Source organism: Bos mutus, chromosome 7 (genome assembly GCF_027580195.1).
Source record: "Bos mutus isolate GX-2022 chromosome 7, NWIPB_WYAK_1.1, whole genome shotgun sequence".
Classification (NCBI taxonomy): domain Eukaryota; kingdom Metazoa; phylum Chordata; class Mammalia; order Artiodactyla; family Bovidae; genus Bos; species Bos mutus.
In genome coordinates this window covers 12,722,834-12,746,293 of record NC_091623.1, presented here as the reverse complement: position 1 = coordinate 12,746,293, position 23,460 = coordinate 12,722,834, and the positions used below count along the sequence as shown (strand labels likewise).

General features: G+C 35.0%; 1 protein-coding gene across 8 annotated transcripts in view; it reads left to right on the top strand.

Moving 5' to 3' along the window:
• Positions 1-23,460, top strand: part of SSBP2 (single stranded DNA binding protein 2) — a 318,494-nt gene that overhangs the window by 227,367 nt on the left and 67,667 nt on the right. For all 8 annotated transcript variants that reach the window (XM_070373069.1, XM_070373070.1, XM_070373068.1 and 5 more), the window contains one exon: positions 19,304-19,363. In XM_070373069.1, coding sequence (XP_070229170.1) covers positions 19,304-19,363 — 60 coding nt within the window. The remainder of the gene's footprint in view (positions 1-19,303; positions 19,364-23,460) is intronic.

Sequence of the window (23,460 nt, the reverse complement as noted above, 5' to 3'; positions counted from 1 at the left end):
AAAATATTTCTAGCTCATTTTATGTGTTTTCCTCATGCTAAGGATAGATTGAAGTTAGGGAGCAAATCAGAAGAGTTTACCTACTTACAAGAGCTAGTAGAAGCTCTCTAAGTGGCACTTTAAAAAAAAAAAAAGAGGATGAGTTCGGAAAGAAGCCAGATTCTTCCTAGGGTCAAGCAAAGATGTATAAACCTATACATATTCATTTTCACATTTTGTAGAATGAGCCAGTCTTCCCTTACCTGCCTTCTGCCTAAGTCTTGGTAAGAGTAGTTGAAACAGAATTAATTTTTGTTTTAATCCAATTAGATAAACATTTGGCTCCCAGTAGACGTCAGGCACTGTGGCAGCATCTAAACATGAATGTGTTTATATGTAGCTTCCTAAAGCTGTCTAACCAGTGAGGCATTATTGACAATAAATAACTGTAATATAGCAAGATACATGCTGAAACAGTGTGAAGTTCTGTGTTGACCCAGAGAAGAGAACTATTAAGTCTGCCTGAACTAGAGCTAAAGGTGGTTTTGAAAAAGTTTTCCAAGAAAACAATCAGAGGAACAATACTCTAGAAAGTGGGAAAAATATAAGCAAAAGCATGGAAGCATCAGAATTACCTATGCAGAGGTGTTCAGCGAAATATGAATGGACAGTAGAGGAGGGAGGCAGGCAGGAATTCCTGGAAATGAAATTGGAAGATAAACTCTAGCATCTTGAGAAGGGCCTCCTCGTGTGCCGTGTAAAGAACTTGCGTCTTTATTCACTAGGCTTGTAGGAGCTGTTGGACATCTCTAAGAAGGGCAGTGACCAGAGTTCAAACTATAGGGTAGATTTACGCTTTGTTAAGCACCTGTGATATAATTGTATACAAAATCCCTGCCCTCAAAAATGTACACTGTGGTGAATGAGAAAGAGAAAAGGCAATTCAAATTTAGAAAGAAATGGCTATATTAAATGAGTAGTGTGTGTTTTTAGAGCAAATCAGAAGGCCACCAAACTCAATCTTGGGAGAGCCATTGTCAGAAAAATATTGCCAAAACAGTAAATAAATCCAAGTTGGCATCTAAAGATGATTAGGCAAAGGAAGCAGGGAGAGATGAAAAGAACATTCCAGGAAGAGGGAAAAAAAAAATTATGAAGACCCAGACAAGAAAGCAGAGACCAAATAATTCCCCAAAACTGGAGCTTAATTATTAGCTAAAGAGAGAATGACTAGCAATGAGACTCCAAAGGAACCCTGAGGGGCCTTGTAGGTTAGTTAAGAGTTTGAACTTGATCTTAAAGGCAGTAATAAGCTATTGAAGGGTTTTAAGCTGGACGGAGGCCTATTCCTATTTGCATTTTTTTGAAAAATCACTCCAGTTATAGGATGTAGCGAGGATTGCAGAGGGACAGTTTTGAAAGTAGGGAGACTATTTAGGGGGGCTGTTATAGTAATCCACATGAGATTTGATGATAGGGACCACAAAATTTGAGGTGGGACCTCCAATTAAAGATACCCTATAGACCAATAAGCATAAAGGTTTGAAGGCCAAGACAGTGATCTAGACTACAGATAAAAGTTGCAGGATTGTCATCATATCAAGGACCTGAACCCACAGGTGTAGGCTGACTGTTCAGAGAGAAAGTACAGAATGAGAGAGTAAAGGGATGTGTACTTGAGCTCCCAAAACACTAACACTCAAAAGAAGAGCAAAGGCAACAGAACCTGTGAGAGAGGCTATCGCAGGGGGTCAGCTGGATGGCTGTGACAGTAGCTCAAGAAAGAGGCTCTGTGGACCTCTTAATATTTAAGAGCAACGGCAGCAGGACTGGGGAGGAAGAAGCAATGCATCGTTATGCTCACTAGGCATTAGTTGATTAAACAAGTTGGACTTGGAGAAATCAAAGATGATTCTGAGGTTCCTACTTTAGACCCTTGGAAAACTTTCATGTCTTTAGTCAGGAAAGATAGGTGGTACAAAAAGTTTTAAAGATGTTTAAGCATGATAAACGTCATCCCTTTTTATCCAGGGAGACCATTCCAGCTAATCCTTTAAATACTCATTTTCCTTATTCAGTAGGCTTAAGTATGTTCAGTCTCCCTAGAAATGCCTCTCTGAAATACTGGAAAACTCAAGTCATCAAACCTTTTTTAAAAAGCAGCACTGTGTTGTCTTTGGTACATATCATAATGGGCTCGGGGTCTGTTTCCTAAATATCAATATCACTTTCCTGTCCTTCAGCATGATTCTGGCCACAATGCCTGTTAATGGAGAGTAGCTGCCTTCTGTAAGTAGACATATCATCAAGACAATGATAATTCAAGTCCACATATCAGTTTTTAATCCAGTTCCATAGAGATAGTGACATCCAAGAATTATGCAGAGAATGAAATCAGTTTTGAATTCCCATTCTTAGTGAGGAAGTGCAAAGCTTATTTGGGGACAGTTGGAATGGTGCTAGACCAGGAAAGCATTGAATTAACGCATAAAGCTTCACCATCTTCAACAATTCTGAACTTCACTCAATATGTGATCATATCATAAGATGTACTTTAGTGACCTCATGGACTGTAGTCCGCCAGATTCCTCTGTCCATGGGATTTCCCAGGCAAGAATACTGGAGTGGATTGCCATTTCCTTCTCTAAGGGGTCTTCCCAACTGGGGGATCCAACCCACGTCTTCTGCTTGGCAGGCAAATTCTTTACCACTGAGCCACCTGAGAAGTTCCCCTTTTCCATTATAACTATAGACAAATACATTACCAAATGAAATTATTACAAACTCTAAATCTGTGCATTCATAACAACTGCATGAAGAATCAGTTCACTTCATTTGCTCAGTAGTGTCGGACTCTTTGCAACCCCATGGACTGCAGCACACCAGACTTCCCTGTCCATCACCAACTCCTGGAGCTTACTCAAAACTCATGTCTATTGAGTTGGTGATGCCATCCGACCATCTCATCCTCTGTTTTCCCCTTCTCCTCCCACCTTCAGTCTTTCCCAGCATCAGGGTCTTTTCCAATAAGTCAGTTCTTTGCATCAGGTGGCCAAAGTATTGGAGTTTCAGCTCCAGCATCAGTCCTTCCAATGAATATTCAGGACTGATTGCCTTTAGGATTGACTGGTTAGATCTCTTTGCAGTCCAAGGGAATCTCAAGAGTCTTCTCCAACACCACAGTTCAAAAGCATCAATTCTTTGGCACTCAGCTTTCCTTATAGTCCAACTCTCACATCCATACATGACCACTGGAAAAACCATAGTCTTGACTAGATGGACCTTTGTCAGCACTGTAATATCTCTGCTTTTTAATATGCTATCTAGGCTGTTCATAGCTTTTCTTCCAAGGAGCAAGCATCTTTTAATTTCATGACTACAGTCACCATCTACAGTGATTTTGGAGCCCAAGAATACAGTTAACTTAGACTCCAAAATAAATACGGTTAATTCCCTATACATTTAATAAGTCCATCCTGGAAGACAGTCTCTAGATTAGCATCTGTTAGTGACAGGTATCAACATGGTTCAGACTTAAACCCTCATAAACCCTTAAACCGCCATTTTTTATTGAAATGGAAGTGCTTGTATTGAGTATGAGCTCAAGTAAAATCAAGGGGTATAGCTGAACATACCAACAAAGGTGTTAGTTTAGTAAAATGAAGCCATTTGAAGTAAGGCACGTTCATTTACTTGGAGTCTTTTATCAAAGGAGTAATTTGTATAAGAAATGCTATAAATTCTCAGAGTGACCTACCACAGAACTGGTGAATAACTTCAGAATAACTTTAAGTTGAGGAATCTTGTTACTAGGGTCAGAGGGAAGATAGTAAAAGTGGCCATTTGGTAGTTATGGTGGAAGAAAATACAGTATTGCGGCATGGCATGAATACGCGTAACAGGCCCTTTGAACTAAATCTGTGCTATGGCTCTCCTGTCCCAGTGCTAGAGTATTATTCACAAGTTTCATTGTATGCTGAGAAATTTGAATCATGGATTAAAAGCTTCAGTCTGCTATATATTCATTCTCATAGCATTCATACTAAAAATCAGGCAAAATTTTACCAAATAGGCAGCATTAATCCTTGAACCAATTAGATTTTCTTCACATTTGTGTATAATAAAATAGTTTAGTTAAATGCATTTATAAACAAGTTCTCATTCATGTTTTTTTTTAAATAGACTGTTAACTCTGTCACCTTAAGAAGTATTATAATTTTCTAGATTTGAGCAATAAGAAATCTTCTCTTGTGAATTTATTATAACTTATTTAACTTATTTGTACTTATTAAAATTCATTTATTTATAAACTTATTATAACTTTTTGTAGTTATTTAAACATATTTATTATAACTTATACTAATTAAAGCATTTCTGATTTCAACCAAAAAAAAAAAATCTGGGGAAGTGAAAAATGCTTTATTTTTCCTCCTTTCTGCCCTTATCACAAGAAAACCACATCTTGTTTGTATCACTTTAAGTATATCTATAACTTTTATATGAAAATACAATGTAACCTTTTAATAGGTTTAATGTAGGTATCTTTGAGTGTACAACTAATGTGGGATATACTTGTAAATATCTAATTCTGAATTCTGTGTCGCCTTTTGTTCATTTTTACCGTGTACCATATTGTGTTTTGATTTTTATCTTGATCCATTTGCTATCTTCTTAGTCACTGGATCTGTAGTCTTTACTGAGAACTGTTGAAAACTAATAATATATTGATGATGGATTGTAAACGTAAGATTTTGTTTGACATGAATAAGATTATATATACTTGTTTAAGATAAAGTATACCAAGTAATTTAGTTTCAGACTGTGGTGGCCATCCATATTTTAAAATCCAAATTGATCAAAACTCTGATATGGTGGAACCTGTGCTGCAGCACGTTTGTAAATCACAGTCTGTTTACAGGCAGAGCGTCAGCAATGGTAAAGCGGCTTTGCCATCTAGTGGTGGTTTGCCAGTGTCTCTACTTGTTTGGGTATATTTTCCAAAGGTTCTATTTTTATCAAGACTGCACAGTCGCAAGCTGACCTAATGCTTTGACATAGTAATAACATAATAAGAAGTACAAAAAAAATAGAAATAAATCTCCCTTTTTCTTCATGGTACTCTTATTGGCTAGAAAAAGCTCAATATAAATGACATTTATAAAGCACCAAAGACAAAAACAAAACTCAGGGTAATACAAAACTCAGGGTAATAATGATATTCTTAATATTTTAAAGGACAAAGAGTCAAAAAGGAGGAAAATAGTTATTTAATCTAACACTGCAACTTAAAAGAACAAACAGGAAGAAATGTTTTTACAACATTAAATGGTTCTGAAGGTATATATTTATTTGACTTATTTCTGGACATAGAAAGTTAAAGTTGCTCAGTTGTGTCTAACTTTTCGCAACCTCATGGACTATACAGTCCCTGGAATTCTCCAGGCCAGAATACTGGAGTGAGTAGGTAACCTTTTCCTTCTCCAGGGGCTCTTCCCAGCCCAGGGATCAAACCCAGGTCTCCTGCATTGCAGGTGGATTCTTTACCAGCTGAGCCACAAGGGAAGCCCAAGAATGCTGGAGTGGGTAGCCTATCCCTTCTCCAGAGGATCTTCCCGACCCAGGAATCAAACCAGGGTCTCCTGCATTGCAGGTGGATTCTTTACCAACTGAGCTGTCAGGGAACCTTCATAACTAAGTATACTCCTCTGCCCTGCTCCTCATATTCAGACTTTCACAATACAACTGTTTTATTATCAGAGGACTTGTTTTACCCTATTATTTAACATATAGTTAGTGTCTATGCCTTACTTACACATATACTTAAGTAGTTCCCTTCTATTATTAATCTTTCGATTGTCTTCTCTCCCAATGGTTTGCCTTTCCTCTTATCCCTCCTGATTATGTCTACTTCAGAAGTTAGTCTTAGGAAATACTCTAAACCAAGAGAAACTTTTTTCCTTCTCTCCAGAAGTTGTAGATATCATCTTTGACCTCAGGTAACAAACTGAAAGATTAGGAAGTGTATCATTTCTTAATTTGAATGATTGCTAAATATCACAAGTTGAATTGATTTACTGAACTATAACTTTTAACATTATCAGTATATTTAATAGATAGTCTAAAATTCAGTCATTAAGTATAGTATTTCTCGGAATTAAATACACTAGGATATGGAGAGTAGAGGTGAGGAAGGTTATTTATTTACCAGAGTTCAAGACATAAAGCTGAAGTTTCATTTTCTTGGAAATGTAATTTTGAATCTTTAAAGAACAAGGATTCTAAATACCAAGAACAGAACAAATCTTTCTCTAGTATGAAGATAAAAGCAGCCTAAAAAAATAAAAGGTGCCTGACAGCTGCTGGCTTTGATAATGCTTTCCTACAGTTGTAGGAGTTTTTCCGGCCTCAACTCTTAGAACAAATTAAAACTTCTCAGCATGAGTAACTTAAGTTTAAAAAAAAATTTAGTCTCAAACTAAAGACCCTACATTTTGACTAGATGGACAACAGGCAAAGAGGGGAGTACCAGGGGCTCAGAGTCTTTACTTGGGTTTTTCAGTTAGAACAGAATGAGATACTTTCTTGTTAGAAACCTTCCTTTTTTGTTTATTTACCAAAATGAGTTATTTATGAAAAAGTTAACCTGGCTATCCTAGACCAATGTCTTACTACTGAAAATTATTCCCAGAATATGTCCATTTTTATTATAGGTCCCTGGGAAACAAAAAATGTATAGCAAATATCTAAAGACAGTTTATAACAGAATCTTAGTGTTTTGTTTAAAGTTTGTTATAGAAACAAAAACAAAAATGGTTAGCATTCTTTGGGGAATTAAAGAAATGAATTATTAAATATAAAGTGAAAGTCGCTCAGTCATGTCCAACTCTTTGCAACCCCATGGAATTCTCTAGGCCAGAATACTAGAGTGGGTAGCCTTTCCCTTCTCAGGGGATCATCCCAACCCAGGGATTGAACCTAGGTCTCCCACATTGCAGGTGGGTCTTTACCAGCTGAGCCACAAGGGAAAGCCCATCAAAGATAAATCAAATATTAAATATATTGCAAGTTCCCTATATAGGTGGGATAGATTTGGCCTAAGTATACATTAGAATACCTTCAGCTTTTTGAAAAAATAGCATATCGACTTCCCTGGCAGTCCAGTGGTTAAGACTCCATGCTTCCACTGTAGGGGGCACGGATTCCATTCCAGATAGGGAACTAACATGCTGCACTGTGTGGCCAAAAAAAAAAAAAAATCACCCTAAAAAAGCTAAAACAACTTATCACTAGGTGATATTGTTCTGAAATAATTTGTCTTCTGTCTATATCAGAAGTCAACAAACATTTTCTATAAAATGCCAAATAGTAAATATTTAAGGATTTGAAGGCTCTGAAGTGACACTACTCAACTCTGTTGTAGTGTAAAGGCAGTCATAGACACTGTGTAGACTGAAGAGTGTGGCTATAGTGAAGGACAGGAAGCCTGGTGTGCTGCCGTCCATGGGTAGCAAAGAGTCGTCCGTGACTTAGTGACTGAACAACAACCGTTGCAATCAAACCTTACTTACAAAAACAAGTAGTGGTTATGAATATGATCATCATGACAGCCTGTAAGAAATCTAAAGGGTTAGGACTAAGAACAGTGTTTCTCTAAGCATGTTCTGTGTAACATTGGCAAAGAGTCCTGGGGGTCACCTGCCTCCTAGTATATCAGAATTCTTGGTGGTGGGGCCATGGTGCTGGAAATCCTTTGGTTTTTGTTGTTGTTGTTTTTTCTTTTTTAAACGAGTGAGTCTTACAAGCTAAGATTTGAGAACAAGTGGCTAAGATAGCTGATGACATTCAGCATCAAATACTGACTGCCCCACCCCTTACCCATGCTAGAGTTACTGCAGTAATAAGCTAAATAGAAGCCCTTGCTCACACTCAACTTAGAGTCCACTATGGGAGGCAGTCAGCAAACAAGATAAATGTTTAAAAATATAAGACATGTTAGATTGTGATAAAGACTAGAGAGAAAAATGAATCAGAAAAGAACTGACAATGTAGAGGAAGTTCTGCATGGATTGACCACAGAAGGTCTCAACAAGAAGATGCTATTTGAGTGAAGACCTGAAGGAAGTCAGGGAACAAGAAGCTGGTGTCTGAAGGAAGTGTTGTAGACTGAGGGAGCAGCCAGTGTAAAGTCCCTGAGTTCAGCATATGACTGGCCTTATCCAGGGACAACTAAAATGCCTGAGTAACTATAGTGGACTGTCAGTGGGGAAGACAGATACACAAAATTGTAGGCAGTAGAAAGCCACATCAAGTAGAACTTTGTAGGTCATTTGGGGTTTGGCTGAGTGGAGGGTTTTAGCAGGGTCTTCTTGGCTGCTATGCTGAGATTTGTCTATTGTAAGGAATGGTGGAAGCAGAGAGGCCAGTTTGAATATCACTACAAAATTTTAACAAGAGGTTATTGTGGCTCAAAGGTGGTAACCATGGTGAGAAGTTAGATATATTTTGGAGTTAGAGCCAACAGATCTTGGTGACGGTCTAGATATGTGTTGTGAGAGGAAAAGACAAATGAAGGGTGACTGCAAGGTTCTTGACCTGTTCAGCTGGAAGAACAGAGCTGACATTTATTTATTCATGTAAGTAAAACTGCAAGAGGAGGTATGAAAGGAATATCAGAAGCTTAAGTTTGAACTTGTTAAGATTAAGGTGACTATTAGATATTCAAGAGATGTCAAGTAGAGAGCAAAAGGTATCAGATCTGGAGTTTTATGCCTGAGGCTTGGGCTTGAGACATTTGGGAGTTATTAGCATATGGATAATATTGAAAGCTGTGAGCCTGGATGACATCACCAGGGTAACGAGTAGAGAGAGACAAGCAGCATCCCAAGGCTCTGATATGAAGAAGGCAAGAAGATGAGGAGTAACCAGGAAGAAAAATGGGAAAGAGGCACACATGAGTTAGGAAGAAAATCAGGCGCTGTGGGAGCCTGGAAGCCAAGAAGAAAAATGTTTCAGGGAAATAAGGAATGATCAGCTGTGTCAAATGCTTCCGATGGTTCAAATTAGTTGAGGGCTCACACCTGACGGTTGGACCTAATGAGATGGTCACTGGAGACCATGATATGGCCAGCTTCAATGTAGTGATGGGGGTGACAGTCGCATAAAAGTGGATTCAGTATGTAGCAGGAAGAGAGAAATTGGAGGCAACGAGGGTGTCAAACTCTTTCAAAGAGTTCTGCTCTAAAGGGAAAGTAAGAGATGAAGTGGTAACTGGATGGGGAATAGGGGGAGGTCAAAGAAATGCTGCTGCAAATGAGTGTTGGCTATGATGAACTGTCCATCCCTGCCGAGGGACAAAGAAAACAACTCTGCTGGCACCTGTGAGCAGAGAGTATTGGCTGTTGCCAGGTACTATCTATTATACCCAACTATCAGGTATAATCTTGAGTTTAAAGACACAGTGCTAGGGAATAGAGTAATCGGATATTCTTTGTACACAGTAGGATGCTTATCAAAAAAGTAAAACAGAATTACTTACTAAAGATACCTTCAACTGTGACTACTGCCGGTTCTCTGTCATTTCTAATATTCTATAAATAATTTGACAGTACAAATAACTTTGACATCAGTAATATTTTCTCTGCTCAAATTTGTCTTGTTTTATTCTGTACATTTATTCTGTATTTGTTTAAGACACATGGTTCAAAATGCATCTGTTAAATTGAAGATGAAGAAGTCACTTCCGTTGGTTCAATTTGAATTCTCCCATCTTGCTTATTTTCATACTGTTTGGCACTAGTCAAATTAGTAAGCTCTAGTTTCAAAACAGACATTTTTGAGCATTAATAATTTTTGTAAAAATCTGTTCAGTAGAAAAGAGTATTCTGTATAGTTTGGACATAAGTAATTTTAAATAGACTTCATGTTTGCAGGTAAGTAACCAAGCAAATATGAAGCATGACATTTCATTTCTAAAGAAAGTAAATATATATATATATGTAATAATCTGCCACTTGTATCAGAGACCAAGCCCATAGGCAGGTTTCTATAACAAATGTTATCACTGCTTGTGAATTTGAAAAGACTGCTGCTTAATCAGTAGAAACTTCCCTAGCATATCAAGGCATCAGAAGGATAAGAACAATGTAACTTTTTTTTTTTTTAACCTAATGGTATGTTTAGGTAAATTAAAGTGTCTATCTCCAGCACTGTCATCTGGAACAAGTTTAGATGGAAGCATGAATATAAAATAGGGAAAATGCTGGGGAAGAGGGAAATACTTTTGCATCCTTCAATGAAAAATTAAGAGTAATTTTAAAAACTTATTGTTTTGGCTTCTTTTTTGAGTCAGCCTAATACTTTACCCTGAATTATAAATCTTACATATTTATTTTCATACCCATGGTGATTTTTTAAAACTATATAATCCGGGTTAATCTGTCCTTGTGACTTGAGTCAGTGATAGTAGGCAGCACAGAGCCAAATTCAGCTTACATAGGACTCCAGCTACTTGTCCCACAGACACCAAAAAAAAGTGTCTTTGTGTATTTATGAATATAAATTGATGTAAAACAGTTTATTAACGTTTTTATAGATTGTATTCAAACTTCTGTTAGTTGATTAGAACAGAAGGCAGCTTGGAGGAAGCTTGGTCATTCACAATCGACAAGTCCATTGCCAAAAACCAGTATCTAATATATGGTAATAAAAGCTTGAGAAATTGTCTCATCTTTTTGAAAAGGCCCATAATAGAAGTGAGCCATTTGGATGCTTAGACTAAATCTATAGCCAAAGAATCAACCTGCTTATAACTCTGTGCTGAACTGGATTAGCCTTGCCCCAAAAACATCTTACTTTACAGTTATTTTATGTGCGTTGTGTTGTTGATGATAGAATATCTAAGATGTATGGAAAATAAACTACATATTTATGCTTATTAGCAGAATATGCCAGCACAAGCATGTCATTTTGTGAGCTAAATTAGTTTAATACTAGTTGGAATTAAGATGTGTTATCAAGAGTGTCTTATCCACTGGGGTGTCAGTAATGTCTGATGGAGATTTTCATGAAAAACAGAAAAGGAACTGAACAAATTAAGATATATGAATTGTAAAGTAACTTTGAAGAAATTCAGTCGATGTATAATTTATGCTTCATTACTTCTCCACAGAAAACTCATGAAGCATCTCATGGAATTATAAAAATAAAAATGTGAACAGTTTTACTATATGTGCGATGGCAGAAACAAATGTACAAGTCACAACACTGATGCTTTTTTTCAAAATAATATTCTGAATATTGTTTATTATTGATAGCATAGGCTTTCAACCCATCACAATTAAGGAAAAAGATTTACTTCTCAGTGAAATTTCAAATAGCAAAATAGAGAATAGAAATCTATATAGGAGAATCATATAAAGAGAATTGAACTAAACTTAAAAAATGGACACAAAATGAATAAAAAAGGCAATGTTTAATTTTTAAGACAATGTTTATGCTTGGGATAAAAATCTCATATATTTTTATTACCTTTACAGGACTATAATTATAACCTTCCATATTTATCAATTTAAAAAAATTGTTTTCAAGAAAAGTTTTTCTGTTGAAAGATTCTAGAATAATTTTTATGTCACAGACTTTTATATTATTTCTGTGTGTCTGCCTAAAACAGTACATAAAAAATATCAGAAGATTAATCTGTTTCAAGTCATATCTGCACAGGACCAAGTAAGGTAGATATTTGATCTTTATGTAATTAATATAGTTACTGAAGATAACCCATTTTTTCCTATTTATCACTTTGTACCTTGTGTTTTTGCCTAAATATTGCTGAAAGCAAATTACTTTTTAGCAAATAGCCATTCTTCTTACACATTTTTGCACTAAAAATGGTTATGTGCTAAAGAAAATATGATGTTAAGAAAGGAGAATGTTTAATACTTTTACACAGTGCCCAGCCTCTTCTTAATGCAAAGAAAATATGTAAGCTAAAACATTGTTTCTAAGACCTGAGGCTTATAGCTCTTTGAATATATTTAAGTATAAAAAGAATAGAGTCTCATGTGTACATGCAGCACTCTAATAGACAAAACACCCCCACTGAAATGCCCCACTATATGAAATTGGTGGCATTTCTCATAGCTGGCCTCTGCTTTAGAGAAAAAAAATTGGTAAGTTATCATACCTTTTTTTCCTCTAAATCATAGATTAGCCTGACATCCTTCTATACCAAAAAGTGGTTACTAAATACTGGCACTCTGTAAAACTGCTTAAGAATCACTATTTTCAACCCTGAAACCCCGGAAACAGAAGCCTGAAAGCAGTAGGAGAGAGAATAAGACCTTCTTAGTCATCTTAGAAAGTGAAGTCGCTCAGTCGTGTCTGACTCCTTGCGACCCCATGGACTGTAGCCTGCCAGCCTCCTCTGTCCATGGGATTTTCTAGCCAAGAGTACTGGAGTGGTTTGCCATTTCCTTCTCCAGAGGATCTCCCCAACCAGGGATTGAACCCAAGTCTCCTGCATTGTAGGCAGACTCTTTTACTGTCTGAGCCACCAGGGAAGTCATCTTAATCAGAAATTATCTTATATGTTGTTAATGTGGATATTGTCATTGTAGATATGGTCTTGAGGTCTCCAACACTTTGTTCCTTACCTTTTATTAGGTCCTCTAAAAGATATGATTTATCCTACATAAACAAGCTGAATTTTCCCCTCTATACATATAAGCATTTTCTCACTAGACAACCAAATATACTGTGCCAATACTGTTCCTTTGCAATATCAATTGATGCTACTTATTTTTAACAAGACACATAAATTGGCCAGATGAGATTTTATACAAGAGAACCAAACTTTATTGCACCTTCGCTGGTTTTTACAGTCTCTCATCAATGTTGTTCACTCAGTCAGTGAGCCAGCTATGGAAACAACCAAGTATTTATTGAATGTGAGTCTGCAAATTCTCTCTTATAATGTGCTGCTTCCTTCCCTTCTTCCTAAACTTCATTATGAGTTATCACATTATAATGAACAGTTTCATGATAATGATAGTACTCTTCTACTAATACCATATCCACGTACCACCATTCCTAACCCGTCTTCTCTTCCTGTATTTGACTTAAAAATAAATAAATGAACTGAAGACAGCATATATTATCAAAGAAAGTGCAAGTCACTCAGTCCTGTCGAACTCTCTGTGACCAGTGGAATTCTCCAGGGCAGAACACTGGAGTGGGTAACCTATCCCTTCTCCAGGGGATCTTCCTGACCCAGGAATCGAACCGAGGTCTCCTGATTTGCAGGCAGATTCTTTACCAACTGAGCTATCAGGGAAGCCCTATATTATCAAAACTCTACCAAAAATGTTTAAGGAGAGATAGAGCTTACCAGATTTATTTTATATTTCTGTTGTTGAATTTCATCTGTGAATCAAGAACACATGCTAATTACTACTTTATGTGCAAATTAACTTGATTACTTGAAATGCCATTGTCCTTTCAGCTTTTCAAAGTTGAATGGGAGCAAAGATAAAGAATTCCACATTAAATGAATGGTTGCAAGGTTGCTGAGGGCCTAGGAGGAAGTGCCTTGTCAGGCAGTTTATTTATGGTCAGTTGGTCATGAGAATGCAGTATGTATACCTGCCTTTATTCTGCAATACAAAGGTATTACTGTAGTGGGATGTTATATAGCTCTAAGAAAGCTAAAGTGGCAGTTAAGAAATTTGACCTTTGGTTTGCTTTTACATAAAATGAGGAGGTTGACCTAGTTAAGTCTAAAAACTTTTTGCTATAAAATGTGTCAAAAAGGTGTATTGAAATAAAATTCTTTAAATCGAATGTTATTATAATCATACAATTACAGAACTTATAAAACTTCACTTTAGTTTTGTGAAGTCATTTTTTAAGTGTGTATGTATTTTTTAGATTTCCTAAGTTCATATTTTCTTAAACTTTGTAGTTGTGTATTTCTTTGTCATTTAAAAATACTATATTTTCAAAAATAGAAGCAAATTTCGCAGTTTTATCCTCAAAAAAGTTCAGTATTTTAAATTGTATAACATACCTCTCACTTACAAATTTTCAGAGTTGTGAAGTGTCCTAAAGGTTAGATTTGTTTTTACTAAAGAACTTGGTAGTATTCTCTTCATCATTGATTTGTTCTAAATTGTCCTAAAATAAAATGTAGTATATAGAAAATGCTTAAGATGGTATTTTAAAGAAGCTTTTGGTTTTTTCAGTGATTTTTAAATTTTCTTTATTATCAATTTGTTAAAGATCAAGAGTTTCAAAAGCCATGTTGAAATATTTAAAATTAGGTGATTTGTACACTGCTACATCAATTTTAAGGATTCTTAGAAATACTGGTTTTATTTCATGGATTACCTTGACATTAAGGTACTTGCTCTGATGTGGTTTTGTGCTTTTTCTGAAGTGGGTTCCCTTCATATCAAGGCACATATTCCCCTGCAGTGTGCTCAGTCCTCTATGAGAACAGTGTGAACAGCGTGCTCAGAAAACGGAGGGAAAGGAGCCTATGGACCCTCCTTAATGAGGGGGTGAAACTTAAACCAGCCTCTGGAGGGTTAGTAGAAATTTACTTGGCAGAGAAAGGAGAGAACAGAGTTATCTCAAGAAATATTCTGCTGTTGATTATTAACCATATTTATGCTTTCTAGAAACTATTAAAATGTTAGAAGATATTAGTAAGGTTAACATTTGAGCAGTGTGTCATTTAAGAGGTACAGTTTGATCATATATATATATATATATATATGGAAAGAAGTTAGGCTGAAAATGGTTCTCACCACCTATAATTTCAGGTGGGTAAATTATTTGTAAAATAATTCCATAAGGGTGCGGTGGGTTCCAGGATTTTCAGAGAAGGAAAGATGAGAAAGAGCCAGTTCCTTCTAAATCTTAGAGAATTGAGATAAAGCACTAATGGCTTATGAAGATCAAATAAGAGGGAGACTACGACTTTCTACTAGCAGAAATGGAAAAGCATAAAGGAAAATCTCTTTTAGGAAAGCAGAAGTTTAATATTTCATGAATAATTCTTGATATAATGGAAAATGATAATTCTTTAAGATGGGATGACATTCATTCTGAAATAAACTATGATTCTAATGGTGTGATCTTTTCTCTAAAAGACTACTTGGAGGAAATGAGCTGAACACTTGGTTTATATTTCTATTAGTTTTTTCTCCTTTCATTTAGTCATCAAATAATTTATTGATTTTTCTGGCTTTGTATATATTTTTATTGCTTCCACTTTGGCTTATCCCATTCATTCTAAGTAAATCGCTGAAACATGTAGAAATGAGAATTTATGCCTGTAAATGTTTTCCATATGTCAGGGTACTAACTGTGCCACTCAGTTTATCTTATAAAGAACCTTAGGAAACCCTAATTTGGAAAGCTTTTTTAAAAGCATAGCCTTGAGTTTTAGTCATTCATAGCACTACATGTTCTATCAAGTAGGGATGATGTAATATGACTTCTGAGGGAAGGCACCAGATTGAAATAATGGGTTTTTTTTTTGGTTTTCATTGATATTTGCCATTTGGTGAAGAGAACCTTCTATTTCTTCCAGATTACTGGACTGTAGAAAATAATTTTTCCAGAAAATTGTTTCTCCTGTTAATTTTAGGACTGTGAACTTTGAAAAATCCTAAGCAAAAGGCAATGATCTTTATCTGGTTTGTTCACTGATATGTCCAGCCACTGACAACAGTGGCTTTGTGGGTGTTAAGTAAACATTTGGTGAATGAACAAATCTCTAGCATACCTTTTAATTAATAAGCATAGCTTTTTTATTCTATTGACCTTTGATCTGAACAAAGAGCATCATTGTTGAAGTATATTTTTTTCTTCAACTAGGTTTTTCTTTTCCTCTGGAAAGCATGGGAATAAACTTCTCTAGCTCCTTGAGAAAGATAGTTTGTGCCTTAGGCACATACACTGATATCCCACCCCAGTCCCATCCACACGCTTCAAATATTTATAGCTGTAGTACACTAATCTTTACACTTAGGGGTAATGTTGGAAATAATTAACACAGAATCATAGGACTTTTTAAATTATTATTTCCCAAGAGACTTTTGAGATCATCTAGTCTAACTCTCATTTTAGATTGAGAAAGCTGAAGCCCTGAAAGGTTTTTAATTTAGGGTCCCTCTGCTAATTAGTGGACATACAAAAACCAGAATCCAGGCCCCGTTGGACTCCCAGTCAGATGTTTTTTCTGCACGCATTATAACTGTTTAGCCCGTTTTTTCAGGGGAAGGCTTTTTCCATTTAAAATATTGATTCATCCTCCTGACATCTTCAAGCAAATGTTTTGATGTCCCAACTATGAAAAAGAATTCCCCGAATATAAAAAGTAAGCACACTCTCATAGCTAAGGGCTCCTTTGAGGAGTCTGTTCTTTCCAGGTTATCAACAGAGAGAGTACTGACAGGTCTGTCAACAGATGTAGAGCTTCCCAGGTGGTGCTAGTGTTAAAGAACCTGCCTGCCAACGCAGGAGATGTAAGAGATGCGAGTTCAGTCCCTGGGTCAGGAAGATCCCTTGGTAGAGGGCATGGCTACCTGCTCCAGTATTCTTGCCTGGAGAATCCCATGGAGCCTGGCGGGCTACAGTCCATAGGGTTGCAAAGAGTCAGACATGACTGAAGCAACTTAGCACACACGCACATACTATCGGTAGGTAATCTCTTATATTAGCATTTTACCATAAATTAATTTAAACTTGTTTTAATACCTTCAATTATATTTGAAAACAAATTGACTTCTGAATAGTGAAATACAAATGTAGTAGAATGTTCTGTTTCTAATACTAAACTATTGGTTCTCAGTGCTTAACTGAATAACTTAAGACTCAATCTGAATATTAAGGACTACAGTGCTAATTTAGTATTAAAATGCTTTACCCAAAGAAAAATCCTTTACCCATTTTTTACATTTATATTTTAAGGAAAAGTAGTAGATTGTTATCTAAATTAACTAGCTTTTTGTTATTTTCTGCTTTAACTGTATAGCAATAGATTGAAAATTATAAGTGGGTTTCAATTTTGTTTTTTACCCCCTCCCCCGCCAAAGAAAAAAGTGAACTTCTTGGAGGAGGGCATTCAAGGGGAAGTAAATTTAAAAGAGACTCTCTCTCCAATCTTATTCCAGAGGGGCCTTCAGGTCCACAACCGCATGCACGGCCCCTCTGTCTCAGTAGCGTCTCGATGGGGCCTCATGTTCAGACAGAAGAGTACAACGGTCCTGTTAAAACACACTTATTCACAATGCCACTGATTAGAGAAAAATTTCTCTTTTTAAATAGTCCATTTATATTAATACTGTAACATTATTTTACATTCAGAGGAACATACAATCTCAAATTCTCTGCCCCAAACAAGGTGCATTTCGATGTCTACCAGGATTTAGCAGCATTAACAATTTCTACCTTGTATTCCACTTGGAAGTGATTTTATTATAGACAGGAATTATTAGTAACCTATTTTTATTTCTCCATGTCTCAAACACTAAATTGGTATTGTATTTTGGCTTAGTGACTATGTCATAAAACATTTGTAAAAGAAAGCCAACCATTCCAAAATCAGTGACACCACACTTATTAAATTGTTTAAATGAATCCAGGACAGTTTCATAAATGAAATTAGGTGATCAGGAAAGTAGCAGAGGAAGTGTGACTATTGAGATGAGCTTCTAGTTGACAGTATAGTTAATTAATTAATCCAATTTAGAGCAGCACTTCAGAATTGGTAGTCAACTTTGATCAAATGTGTAAAAACTAAACGTTTTTTAAATGTTTAAACTGGAAAATCTATTTAAGTTTTGCCAGCTGAAGTTGACACTATTACCTGAATAACCCACTGTTTCTATTTAAAATGATCTAAGACTACGTTAACATGAGAACACAGTGAGCAAAAAGCCAAATTCCCGAATTCTAAAGTTCTCATTGATGTGTCCGAGTCTCCAAAAGAGAAAGTCTATACCACATAAATTTGTTATAATTTTATTTTTCAGATGCTGCTTGTAAATAACCCTAGAAAATATGTGTAGCCATGAACTGCAGGTCTAATTTCTAAAAATATTTGTAGAAAGTATTATTAAAATGGAATTTAGAATTATGTGAATTACTGTAGAATTGGGTTGTACAAGTCTTCAGTGAATTCATTCTTAATATTTTAGTTAATATTCAGCCCCTCAGAGTTGATAATTTGCTTACATTACATGTAATCAATTATATATATAAAAATATATATAATCAATTATATTTATAAAAATGAAATTTTGAATAATTTTTTAAATTTGTGCTCAAATCTAAGTGTCAAAAATATTCTTCCACTCAACATTGAACAATCATCAAAATGATACTTTTAGCATATTTTTCAGATAGTTTTGAGACTGTCAGAGTCAGCACATCTTAGCAGCCTCTGAGTCATCTAACTAATCAACTTGTATTTTAACATTTTTCTGTTAATAAAAGTACACACCTCATAACATATACATACTACTATTCATAAAATAAACAACAAGGACTTGCTGTATAGCACAGGGACTATATTCAATATCTTATAATAGCCTATAATGAAAAATAATCTAAATAAGTATATATGTTTGCATATATGTGTATGTGTATCATTGAATCACTTTACATCTGAAACTAACACATTATAAATTAACTATACTTTGATAAAAACTGTCTATTAAAAATGTACACACCTCATAGTCTGCTAGGCTCAAAATATGCAAAGAAATTTCAACTTTAAAATTTATAATCAATTTAGAATTACAACAAACTCTTAATGAAAGAAAGCTGGAGGTTTTCTAACTACAAATGTCCCTTGGGAAAGAAATGCCTTTACCATTTTAAACAGAACAACAAAAGAAAAGATGAAGAAATTTGGCAACTTTAAAATTATTAGAGGAAAACAAAAACCAAATTGGGTAATTTGGTCCAAAGAATATACTCAGAATCCAACTTGTACAATGATGTAGCCAGTAATCCTCTTCCTAAAGTTGTTACTAAAATTCAGTTGCCTAAATTTCTTAATCTTACCTTTTGCCAATTATATAGCATTATCTTAAGAATAATTCACATTTTAAAAAAATTTGGCAGTTTTTCCAGATATTTTACAAACTAAAAAAAATAGGACGGTAATTTTTCTCAAAAGCATTTATTCTACTGAAATTAGCCACAGAAGTAAATTTATGTTTTGTATAATTCTAAAATTCTTCAAAGCAGTTTATTTTCAGATCTGTATTTTACATTTTTTTGTTTTGTTTATTTATTTGTTTTACTTCAATAGCCTTTTATGTCACCTCGATACCCTGGAGGTCCAAGGCCCCCGTTGAGGATACCTAACCAGGTAAGATTTTATGTGTGCTACTGAAGTTTGATGTTTTGGTATTTTTGTTTTTTCTAAAGAGTCAATAAAGATCTTGACAATGTCACATATATTTCTTTCTTATAAAAATGCTAAATTATCCTTCATTTCATTTTATGGTACTTCAAAATGATGTATAATCTACATCAGCGGTTGGCCCATAGTTTGGTTGACTTTTTGTGAATAAAATTGTACTGGAATGCTGCCACATTCATTCATTCATGCATTGTCTGTGGCTTCTTTGACACTGCAATAGGAGATTTGAGGCACCATGGAGATGGTAGGTGGCCTGCAACCCTAAAATATTTATTATCTAGATATTTACAGGAAAAAGTTTGCTGACCCTTGGAGTCTACCATATACTTTGATCCAAACCTTCAAAATATGTATGATTTTGGTAAATGCAGATTACACTGTAAAGGATGGCAGTGAAATTTTCTATGAACATACTTAAGTTTATTTTTATATTATACAGTTACAATAACATGGCTGTAACATATCAATTTAGCCCAATTATAGTCACGTATCTGGCATATAACTAGCTTCTTCTAGGAGGGTTAGGTCAGTAGTTAACAATAGATTATCCAACTATTTTTACCTATAAGAGTTCTGAGATTTCATAAATTTTTGTCCTCAAATAGTTTATCAATAGCATAAATATTTATTTGCTAAAGAGAATAAAGCACAGTTTTTACTTGCAGGTATGTTATAGTTTTAAGTTTAGACTAGAGACAGTGTGTGTGTGTGTGTGTGTAAAACAAGAGTAAATTAAACGCTTAACTGTTTGGAATATTTATGTTAAGATAATTGTTTTGTCACTTTCAATTGTTTTTATCATTTACCCAGATCTGAAGTAAAGCCTGTTATCACAATAAATTTTTTCTTTTTTAAAAAATTTCTGCTTGCTTCCTGACCAAAAAATGAAACAAGAAAATTGTGTTTTCTTTGATAGCACATTTGATAAAACGGAGCTTTGCTTTCCCTCTCCTCTTACTGAAATTAGTGTCCTTGAAGTGTCCTAACATACAACAGGGCGTGCCAGCACCCACAGTCATCCCCAGGGGAGGCCTTTAAGCAGGCAGCAATGCTGCATCATCCCACTGCTACAGAGCTGAAGTCCTCACGTTAGCAGCTGGAGGAGTTTTCTCCTTCAGGCCGAATCTGCAGTCAGTACATAGGACCAGGGGAACATGGCAGGAAATAGGAAAAAGAAGTACACAGATGCCAAGCGTTTCAACATATGGGGAGTTTTATTTTCTCTGTGGGTGAACCTGTGTATATTGACAGTCAGATCTGCTTATAGGTGCCTGAGCCTTTTAAATTTCCTTTTTAAGGACAAAAAGTATGTATCTTTCACTGCAGTTTTCATGATGTTTCAGACATACCACCCATAGATATATCCATAGATATATGAGGTGTGTAAGCCTGGCGTGCTGTGTAGTTCATGGGGTCGCAAAGTCAGACATGGCTTAGCCACTAAATAGCAAGAATCTACATTAGGGAAATGTGAATTTCCCTATGTATGTGAGAATTTTCTGACTCCATTATTCCATATGAATTATGAAAATACCTTGGAATTACTGTAATTGCATCCATTTGACACTGTTGAAATGGGAGATACTAGGCTAAGTTCCACATCCAAAGAAACTGACAAAATGAAAGACTTTTGGAAGGAGGAGTGTTTTGGCGGTAGAAATGTGGAATTCTAAATCTAGGCTGTTTGTTTGAAATATTTTTGAAGATCTAATATATAATGCTTTTGGATTTTTAAAAGAGGCAATTAAAAAAGGTAATAAAGAGTTACAATATGGGTTCTTTTTTGTCAATAATTTTGAACAGTCTTTACCTAAGTATATTTTAAAACAATTGTATTCTTTTGAGTGGCCCTTTTTTGTCCTCCTCCCCATGTATAGTTAAGCTTTATTAATCCAAACATCTTTCAAATTTATAATAATTTACATTTATACTATTGTTTTTAAAGAACTTTGAGCAAACTGTTAAACTTTTCCTAAAACAACATTTACGCTGTTAACTAATAGCACAACATTTTCAAACAACAAAAAACAGTTCTTCAATTTCATTATGTAGTCATTACAGTAGAATTGGCAATGCTATTTTTGGTGATTAATTGGGATGATGTCTATAAAATATGTTAAACTTTTAAATTTAGTCTATTTGAAATGATCAAAACTTTATTTTATTGGTAGATTGTATCTAAGAAAATAAAAAGTAAACTTAACTTCTTCAGTGGTGTTGACTAGTCATTTGAATATGCAGAAGACTTGCCTTTAATAAAGAGCTTCTCCAGAAGTTACAATTAATTATTTCCGAGGCAGTTTTCATGATTCTGGACTAAATACACAATGGCTTATCCTGTTTGTATATTTACAGGACTGAGTATTTGGAACATGGTATAATATCACTATGTCCAAAAATGCAGGAAGGGGTAATAGTGTCTAAAATGATGAAAGGAAAAGTAAAATTACAAAAATCTGCAAGGTTGCAAAGAATAAATACCTATGGGAAAACAGAAATTACACTGGAATTGTTTCAGCTGTCAGAATAGGTTGGTGGTGTTGAAGCATCCATAACCTGGAGGTCTTTATCCTTCTCATAGATAAAATGTTTAATCTGAAAAATTCAGTGTTCATTCAACACTGCTAAGGAAACCAAGACAGCCAGAAGTACAGAGACTGTTAGTGAGTGGCACCAAGAATAAGTTACTGATTTATTGACACTATAGAATTAGAATTTCTCACCATTCCTGAAACTCTGTTAACAGGTATATTGGCTCACAAGTGTATATTATTGTTGACTTTCTATTTGTTGTTATTAAGCATCCTCATCATTAGTGTTATTTTCTGTCAAAGTGAAGATCTTTTATAAAGCAAAGAATGTGTCCCAAAATTTGTGACTAGTTAAGTCTCAATGGAATACATTTGACATGTTGACAAATATGAGAATATAATATTAACCCACAAAATGTATAAATTTATTTTTCCTGATATTATGGGTTTAAAGAATCCAGTGATCATACCCTTTTGATGAATAAAACCATCATCTGGTCATCCTGGGACTGATCAAAATGTTTTTAAAAAGTAAAGATTTGACTTACCAAAAGACAAACACTGGTGACTAAAGAGTTAAATGTGGGTTAAGAGTCATTTTGAAAGACAACTTGACCTTGGTCAAGATTTCTATTGGATTAGTGATAATAGCAGATAGACTTGTCAATTGTTCTAATACTTCAAAACAAACAAGAAAAAAATAAACTTTTGAAGAAAATTATTTCCAGTGATAAAACATGGTATTACCAATGAAATTTAGAAATTTAGCAAAACAGAAATAAATCTCTTAACAAGTATAATAATAAATATGCAAAATAAATAATTTTATAAACATGAAAGAAATTTAGAATCAGAGTATTAAACTAGAATCACTTCAAGACTTAAAAAAGGAAGAACTTCAAGCTCACAATTGAAAATGATGTTGTTTAATCATATATTTTCACCCCTCCTAATTTACTTCTTTATAACTTTTGATAGTATTGACCACTTCTTGAAACTCCCCTCATGCACTCTGAAATAAATGGTCCCAGTCCGCTTGCTAATTTCTTAGCTATTCAGTTTTTTCCTTTCTTATCTCATTGATATTTTAAGAAAATTATCTTTGTTTTTGACCTTTTTTCTTCTCAATTCTTGAAATCTAGGCCATTTTTATGACTTTGGCACTGATGATTCCTAAAATTGTCCAGTGAAAAATTTCTTTTCTTCCTTTGATAAGTATTTATTACTCTGAACAGGCACAGATAGCTTCCAGTCTCTGAACTTACCATTTATCGGGGATACAGAGCAGATGGATGACAAACCATGAGCATATAAGAGTGAGGTATAAGGACCTATAAAAGTACATAAGAAGCCCTCACTTCCCTGCATGCTAAGATATTCAGGGAGGCAGGGAGGAGTCGTATGGAAGTGGCAGATAATGATATTAAAGATAATTAAGATAATGAAAGCCAGGCATCTCAGTGTTGGAGAAACTGTTGACTGGTACAAATAAAAGGAGGAAGAAGGCTAAAT